The sequence below is a fragment of the Triticum dicoccoides genome, chromosome 6B (genome assembly GCF_002162155.2).
Source record: "Triticum dicoccoides isolate Atlit2015 ecotype Zavitan chromosome 6B, WEW_v2.0, whole genome shotgun sequence".
NCBI classification, from domain to species: domain Eukaryota; kingdom Viridiplantae; phylum Streptophyta; class Magnoliopsida; order Poales; family Poaceae; genus Triticum; species Triticum dicoccoides.
Window position 1 is genome coordinate 716,929,225 of NC_041391.1, and position 9,131 is coordinate 716,938,355.

General features: G+C 39.5%; 1 protein-coding gene across 1 annotated transcript; it reads left to right on the forward strand.

Moving 5' to 3' along the window:
- Window positions 1–8: 8 nt before the first annotated feature.
- LOC119325569 lies at window positions 9–8,473 on the forward strand. Its single transcript, XM_037599300.1, has 8 exons — window positions 9–157; window positions 247–310; window positions 582–735; window positions 849–1,122; window positions 2,821–3,040; window positions 3,131–3,251; window positions 6,612–6,773; window positions 7,284–8,473. Exons 3-8 carry the CDS (start codon window positions 583–585, stop codon window positions 8,205–8,207), a joined length of 1,854 nt encoding a protein of 617 aa, XP_037455197.1. The 5' UTR covers window positions 9–157; window positions 247–310; window position 582; the 3' UTR covers window positions 8,208–8,473.
- The last annotated feature ends 658 nt before the right edge of the window (window positions 8,474–9,131 follow it).

A 9,131-nucleotide genomic window follows, 5' to 3' on the forward strand; every position in this document is an offset into this window, starting at 1 on the left:
CGCTTCCTATCCACTCCGCTTCGCCCTCCTCTCGCCAGAACAGATCTGGTCGGCGGCGATGGCGCCGCCCAAACCCTAGCCCACTTCCTTCGGCTCCACCGTCTCCATCCTTCTCCTCCGCCTCCCACGCACCCGCGCAACCATCGCTCGAGCCCAGGTACTCTGTTTGGCGCTGTTAACCTCTTCTTCTTTGCTGCCACCCCTCACTTCACTCACTGATTCGTGTTCGCTCGAGTGCAATCTCAGCCTGGGAGTCGATCCAAATTCTCTCTTCAACTTACGCAAGCTAGCATCCCTGCACTTCTTCCAGGTTAGTGGTGCTCGATTCGTTTCCTCATCAAAAAAAAAAAAAGAAAAGAAAAGAAAAAAAGTAGTGCTCGGTCCATATCTCTGTTGATTTTTTTCTTTCTTTTGTGAATCTGTTGAATGCTTTTCGAATATGCAATTAACCAACCAGTCTTCTAGGTTTGTGTATTATCTTCTGAAATTTATGTTCCGCGCTGGCGCTGCCAACCTATGTTTTCCTTATGTTTTGCACTGGAGTTGGTCCTCACCCGAGAGCCTATGTTTATGTATTGCAGAATGGATGATAGAGCAACTGAGCTGCGAGCCCTGCAGCATGTGTTCTGTGATGCAAGTGCAGAGCCCATCAAGCTATCATTTGGATTCCTGAAATCTATTACACATGAATTTCAGTATAAAATTGGTCATGGCAGGTCTGGATCTGTTTACATGGTATGGTTTCTTCTTCTTGATTGCCTCATGAATATATAGCTTTCCCCCCCTTCAATTATCTGCCCAAGTGGAGCAAACTGCTCATGCCAGTGCCGATGCTATGCGTGAAACAGGGATTTCTGCGAGCTGCTAGCGGTTCCGGCGGAAGAAGAAGAAGAAGAACCAAGGTTGCGGTCAAGGAGCTTTCTAATCTGCATGTTTTGCCTGATGACAAATTCCTCGAGTGCTTAAAGAAGGCAAACCACAAGAACATCGTAAGACTTCTAGGCTATTGCACAGTAACACAACAAGAGCTGCTTCAGTTCTACCGAGTGAACAAGGGCCATAAAATGCTGCTCTGCTTTGAATATGTTCCTAATGGTAACATTCTGCATTATCTTGAAGAAGGTATGGAGGGCTTACAACTTCATTTCTCCGTCTGCACTCACTATAAAAACAAGTACCGCCTCATGTTTTTGCTGTTATTTTTTCTTAAGTATTGCTGTGCAATGTCATTATTTCTTATTTTTAGGACATAATCCAACTTTGAACTTTGTTGTACAACTAAATTCAACAATTATTCTATTGCCTCACTATTACCTCTCTAGCCTTACTTCCCGTGCCACACAGAATAATTTCCTGCACGGTAAATAAACATTTTGTCTAAATAGCCTATCATACCCAGAATTTTTTTGACTCTGTCATGCCACTTCTTCTGTTTCGGGTATACATCCCTTATCTCGAAAAAAGGTAGTTGTGGGGATGAACGATGCGAGCTGGCTCTGTTAACCTGGGTAGCTAGGGATAGCTATGGTGCTACAGCTCTGGTAGTACTGGTTTGGGGATAAACCCCCTCATGTAGATTTGAGGTTGAGGAGGTGACATTATGGATACGCGCCGAGGATGAAGAGACCTTTTGATTGAGGGGCTGCCCAACCAAGTGATGTCACACACACATGGGCAAAAAAAGGAGTGAGGTGGCCTTCACAAATCACTGACGGGTGGGCCTAGGTCGGTTAACCAGGAGGTTATCTGTGAACCGTGCAAACTATAAATTGTCTAGGGTCCACTGGTGTTGCACGCCGGAATCAGTCTGACTTGTATAAGATGACGCACTACAACTGTAGTAATAAGAAATGTCCAAACGAAAGGATGAACTTACAACTATTGTCTTAACTTACTTAGTATGCAACATAATTTTTTGTTGACTTGTTGAGGGAATAGAGAAAGAGACGTATACTCCTAAATTTATAGATAGTAGAGATATTAACATTGGATATAGGGGAAGGCGCCTACTCTACTGTTGCACTATGTATTTATCTGGTGTGGATGCTCCCCAAAGTATAACGGAGGTGTGCGAAGGTAGGCTTAAACACTTTGGAAGACATGGAGGAACATAGGAGACTCCACTAACAAATACAGAAGATGACTACATGATTGGCTGCCCTCGCTACTAGCATACATTTCTGTATTAGTGCATGGCAGATCATCCAGAAACCGACCATTTACTCTAATTTAGCTCAATAAATGGTTTTTCTGATGTAAAATGGCATAAAAATGGAAGTTCCCATCAAATCGGTATATAAATAGACTCTCAGACTTGTAAGGACATTTCAAACCTTTTCACTCACATGCAGAACTCTGATAACCATTGTTCTAGATGACTCTTTGTGTTTGCCACAGGAACAGTGGACAACAGTTTCCCCACAATTGCTTTTCAATAAGCCACAACCCAAGTAAACAAGGCCAAACTTTGAAATTAAAAATACCATGTGAGTTGAAGGTCCAAAGTTTGGCCTGAAAATTTGAAATTTCAAGTTGAAAGCTCGTGCTTTTTTCTGAGTTAAAGTTGATTTGCTACTTATTTGCCTGTTTTGGGTTCTATGCCTTATTTAGGGAGCACGACAAAAAAATAGCAACTACAGTATTTATCGGTACGAGCATTGGGGTGGGTAAGGTTGGGTAGCCGTAGAGACGGGGAGGCTGAAAAAATAGATGACCACTGCTGTCTTTTCATAGATTAGTTAATTTGTGATGCAAAACTCACATGGACATGAATAAAGATTATGCTACAGAGACTGAATGATCAATTGCTTGCTTTTGCAGAGAATCATGAAGACGATTGGCCTGCACGCTACCAAATGATCAGAGGAACTTGTGACGGATTGCACTATCTTCATGACAAAAGAATTAGCCACCTTGACCTGAAACCTGAAAATGTTATGTTGGATGCTCAGATGGAACCAAAAATTACAGATTTTTGTTTGTCAAGATTAGTAGATCAGGGACAATCCGAAATGTCCACTCATCACATACCTGGAAAACTGTAAGCTACGCTGGCATGTTGACATCTCTATTTGTTATATTGGCTTTGTGCAATGATACTTCAAATTAACTGTCACATTGATGCGTGCAGGCAATCTCCTGGGCCAGATATTGTATTTGAAGAACAAAGATCATTCAAGTCAGACACATATGCTCTGGGAATTATTATCATAAAACTGTTAACTGGGAACAGTATGTCAAGTCTTGAGAATGTAAGAACCATTGTTAAATTTATGGAAAAATGTATTCATCTCCATTGCACAATCTCATTATATGGAAATATATACGTTTATCTACTTTGCAGAATCTCCATTGCACAATTTTAACCACTACTTTTGCTGAATATCTGAGTGAAATATTATATTCTGAAATGATTTTTTCTGGCATATAGTGATAACATTAGCTTTTGTTTGAGAAAACGCAAAAGACTTTTGCGTTTCATTGTATTGAAAAGAATTAGCATCTGACCATTATAAGGTTTCATATATTAATTAATGGTAAAAAGGTATAAAAGTTTTAATGCACACTTTCCTGCAAAAGCTGTCCTGAATAAACTCAATCCTAGTGTGCCTATCAAGTTCACTCCAAGGAAGGGATGTGCAAAGACTACTCTTTTTCATACATTATTTGTAGAACCTGCATCTTTCCTGTAGTTACATACACATAAAGTGGCATTTGCATGCTCAAGGCGATTTGCACCTTAAAATCTCTCTCTTATAAATTAGAGAAGTTGTGATTTTTCAAAACATTCAAGAATACTAGTCATCATATACCATGTACACTTGCAGAACTTGATGTGAGAATATGATTTACATGCGTCCCACATAAAAAAAAAATCCATGCATTCGGGCTAGTGGCCCGTATGCTATTCCACAAAATTTGATTCTATCGCGTAGGATTGCATGCAATTATATTTTTGCACCATAGTTTGAAAGTATACATGTATTAGCATGCTTTTTTTAGAGTTCATGTCTTTCTGAAGTTTGTGAAGAGAAAAAAAAATACAGGGTGCAATCTGGACCCGGTTAGAACTAAGCATTTCACTACTTAGTTTCTTCTGATGTTAGATGTATAATGGCCAAAATGTCCATTCACATATGTTGATTTTCTTTATGATTCAGGTTTGTCTTTTTCTCTACAATTTATTTTCATTTTAATTAGGAATACAAGTTTAATGCCAACCAGTGTATTAATTATAATGAAGTACGTTAAGCTATTCCTCATGGACAACAGTTACTTCATATATGATGGGCATTTGCATGAACTGGAACTACTATTATGCAATATTGAAAACCAAGAGAGGATATGTGCTACTCCCTCCGTTCCTAAATATAAGTCTTTGTAGAGATTTCACTATGAACCACATACGGATGTATATAGATGCACTTTATAGTATAGATTCACTCATTTTGCTTTGCATGTAGTCCATAGTAGAATCTCTACAAATACTTATATTTAGGAACAGAGGGAGTACATAAGAAGAAAAATAGTTGCATGGATCTTTTTATTGGATAAAAACTGATGTTTACCTAAAAGAAGTAGATGGAGTTTTGCACAGGCAACTGAAAAATCTTTTTTATTCCAGTCAATCTCCACCACTCTTAGATCCTCATATTTTCAAAGTAAATCATATGGGCAAGATGATAGACTGAAACTTAAGGTTTTATGTAATTGTGTATTGGCAAATCTGTAAGATGCATGAATTAGAGGTGGCAAAGTTTTTTTATTTCTTTGATTTACTCGTTTTTGTACTGGGATGGCAGACTGCACCTTGTGTGTTGGTTCTTGCTACCAACACCACCAGTTTTTTCTTCTTTTCTTTAGACTAGCAAAAAAGCCCGACGGGAGGAAAAAAATACCACACGACCCTAACACAATAACCATGACTCAAGACCCCAATAGGTGCATCCTTTATTTATTTCAACATGGCATTTTATCTGTCTTGCCATTTATCCCTCTTCCCACTTTCGCCAATGGACATGCATGGTTATAGATGGTTTCTTTTGTCTCCAATTTGTTTTTGTTAAGGTGTTTATTTTTAATTTGAATCGGCACCGGTACAAAAAAAAAGACGGATCATCCACTACTGATTAACGTTTCATCCTAAACAACATTTTAAAAATTATTAACATGTGAAACAACATCATATTCAGATTCTACATATATTTTCCTAAACAATTTTCATATATAACATGTTAAAATTGTTGTTATGGTTTAAAAGATATGAATATTTTTATAGCATTTGAATCTGTCCCTAAATAACATTTAAAAATGGTTAACGGGTAAAAATAACATTGTATTCATATTGCACACATTTTTCTAATCAATTTTCATATATAACATTCTAAAATTGGAGTTACCGTTTAAAAGATATGAATATTTGAATTTTTTTTTGAATCTATATAAAAAATAGGTTATTTTCTAGACGGACGGTGGCTTAATTAACCGTAATCTTAGGGGGTTTTCTGAATAAATCAAAGAGTTCTCTATTCCGACTTAAAATAGAACTGCGGGTTGATTAACTGAAACTTCAGGGCGTTTTATGCAAAACACGAAACGTTATTCTGCTCCCACTTAAGTTGGACCGCGGGTTGATTTCACGAAAGTGCAAGGACTTTTTTGCAAAATGTACAGCGACGTACGACCAGAAGCAGTCGCTGCTTTATTATTAGGGGAGATAGAGGTTTGTTATGCTGCTAGGCGCCCTGGTAGTATACGAGCTCCTGCAACACGAATGTGCCAATTCTCAAGGCTAAGTTTTCAAGGCTTGTTTATGTATGTCTGGGTCAGTATGGCAGTAACATGTTTCGAATTCAGTTGCGATAAATATTGGCAATGTAACACTACTATTCTGCCTCATCTCTATGATGTTACAGCTTTGTTCCGTCAAGCTCATAAACTCTTCAATGTGCACAAATTGGGCGGGAAACCTTCGGTGGTGTCTGAGCTTTTTGTCTTGTTTGCCCAGATTCGATATAGTGATTGCTCAGTAAAAGAACATTTTATCATGTTTTAGCAGTGGCTTAAATCACATAAACCAGCATCAGTCTGCTATTGGCCAGCTTGATTTTGAAGTTAGGTGGGTTAGGCATGGGCTGTGCCGGTTTGTGTTCTCGTTCTGTTTGGTCTTGATTTGCTTTTTGTTCTGCTTATTGGAGGGTGTGTAGCGATCTCGGTGGTTATTTTTAGCAGAAATTGGGATTTCACCTTTAGTAAAAGAAAATACAGAAACTTCAGTCCGAAACCTGAGGCACCATGAGTACTTGCGCGTGGTTATGGGTTGCTTGATCTCTGTCGGCTGAACCATGAGTACATAGTAACCAAAGGATGAAAATCCTCAATCGTGTGATCGATGAATGTGCGTACTTCCCAGCAGCTTCTTATTGCAATTTTTTGTACTAGCTATGTGCTATGCATATATTTTACTAAAAAACTATCTCTAGTTGTCAGTTAAATCCTGCCATACCAAATGTGCCTGCAATACATATGTAGCGTTGCATATTTTTCCTTTTATGTTCTAATATATATGCTCAAGTGCTGCCAATATTACTTAATGTAAACTTAATTTGCAGTGGGATGGATTCATAGATGTGGATTGCCCACGGGCGAGGATGTGCGCCGCAATAGCTCTAAGATGCACGGACGCTGAGGAATATAATAGGCCTACCTTACATGAAATAATTTGTGAACTGAACAAGGTGGAGAGCATGGTTTCACAGTTTCCCATAAACCAGGTATGGATGATTAACTATTTCAAGGCTGAGTTGTTCTCTTTGGCGATATTTTTTTATTAATTTTATGGGTCCCCAGTCAATAGCATCCCAAATGTTCATATGATTATTTTTCATTCACTTGAAACTTCAAAGGTACAAAACCCTAAATAACTGAGTTAATGTTTGAAGGGTTGTTTTATCTTGCATGGTTCTCACAAAAATCGGAAACAATTTAGATTTGAAAGCTCTGAACTGCATTTAACTAGGCCATACTAGTTTGTGCTATTATATTAGTGAAAGTTTTTTTTTTTTGACTTAATGAACCATGGTCATGCCTTCAGTATCAGTTAGGCTATTGAAACATGCAATATCTTGCACGAGAACCAGGGAAATTCTAATGTTAGTGTTTGGTACATGTGTTATTTGGCCAAGCAATTCCACAGTTAATAAAGTAGCACCAATCCAGCTAGAAGCCACAGTAGTATTGCCATCGCCCATAATCTCACACCTCTAAATTTGTTTGGTTTACAGCTGCTGCACCCTGTCGGCACTAGTTTTGCAGTACTGGCAGCTTATGCATTGTTGCTTATGATCAGTACAAACTACATCCAAATAGCTGCGATCCCGGCTATCATACTCGTTTTCATCGGTGTTTTGTGGGGCAATTTCTGGGTCAAGGGAAGACTTCAGCATAGAAACAACAATGGAACTGCTGCTAACCAGGGGAGTGGCAGCGGGCAAGCTTGGAGGATGCTGCTACCCACGGTACTACTGTCGTATTGTTTGCAGCTAATCCAGCTTGCCTGTGCACAAGTGACCAATGGACAACAAAGTGACAATTTCCTCTTCTCTCACTCCCTCCTCTTCCTGAGTTCCGCGCTTGGTGCACTGGCCGTGATGATTGCCGCGCTGCCCATCAGAGCCAATCAATGTGTGGCGCAGGGACAGCAGCTTATTCACAGGATCTTCATTGTGGTTTTTATGATAGCAGTGCACATGATGGCTACAGAATGGATGATGGTGGAGGTCATGCCACTGGTTTGCATGCCGGAGTTTATTGCATCACTTGTGTGGCTCACCACTGGTAATTTTGATCACGCCAGATGTATGGTGCTCATCGACAAGGTAACATCACGCAGATCAACAGTCACCTTTCTCACTGCAGCAGTGGCTCTGTTAGCGTTCATGTTTGCATTTGAGAACGAGATGGTACTTGCTAGTTACTGGTACAGAGGAATCATGTACTCCTGTACCTCGTCAGGGCTTCTATCCTGCTTGTGCGTGTGGATGATCCTTCAGTGGCGGCCGGATATCTCTGCTAATGTGCCCCTTGACTGGCCGAGCGGTAGTGCGATCATTTCCATAAGAATCCTTGAGTTCTCGGCACTGATTTGCTTTGCTATGTCAGCTGTGCTTCTCTTCATTGGGTTCCTCTTGAATTACTCAATTCTGTAGATCTAAGTTTGCTATGTAAGCATGCATGGCTACCTTGTATGGCGGCCTCGGGACAAAGATTGACCATAACTGTAGTGTTTTGCACTGTATCTTCTAATATTTTTATAACTACTATTGTAGTGTGGTTACTGATCTGGATTGTTGATTATAGATAGGAGGCTACCTTTGAATCTCATTACCAGAAGGGAATGCAAACATTTATGCTTGTTATCAACGAGAACATCAGAATATTTCGTATATGAAAGGTGATTGAAGATGCTACAGTATGTTTTTTGTGCGTAGTGATGACATGTTCTTATATTTGGGATGTCCAAAGTACTGCTACATATAGCAGGGGCTGCGTCATTTGTTGGCTGATTAGTCATTTTGTTAATTAATATAAGCAGCGGCAGGTGAAGGGATTATGGATGGCATGATACAAATTAGTGCTTGAAGATGGGACCTATGCTACTGCCATTGGAAAATATATTTGAAAATGTCAAAAAATTCCGAACACAAATTTGACGCATACATCTCATCACTCTATGTGTGCAAGCCAAGTTTCATGAAAATCTGACATTTTATATGTCTTGTGTAAAACAGACAAAAATATGTCTCATGAAAAGCCTATTTTAACACTAAATTTTCTCTTTTTTACGTGTGACACAAAAATTGTCGGTTTTCCCTGAAACGAGTGTGTGCATGTAGAATGTCGAGATGCACTCGGGAATCATTTTGTCAGAATTTTGTGACATTTCAAAATATGTTTGAAACACATTTAGAAAACCAGGAGCATATGCTCCCATGTGCCAAAACGCCTCTCTCCATAGTCGTCCTTTCGCGGGGGGACACCTTGAGTACGCCGGCCCATTAGCAGCACAGCGAACCGAGCGGGCAATGCACTGTACTGTAGGGATCGATTGAGGCACCTAGTGTTAGGCACAC

What these genes read in the sequence shown, in the direction of transcription:
- LOC119325569 (XM_037599300.1), top strand. Translation starts at nt 583, where the DNA reads ATGGATGATAGAGCAACTGAGCTGCGAGCCCTGCAGCATGTGTTCTGT. An exon ending in TCTGCATTATCTTGAAGAAG is followed by an intron (nt 1,123 to 2,820) that starts GTATGGAGGGCT and finishes TTGCTTTTGCAG; the next exon opens with AGAATCATGAAGACGATTGG. An exon ending in CACAGTTTCCCATAAACCAG is followed by an intron (nt 6,774 to 7,283) that starts GTATGGATGATT and finishes TTTGGTTTACAG; the next exon opens with CTGCTGCACCCTGTCGGCAC.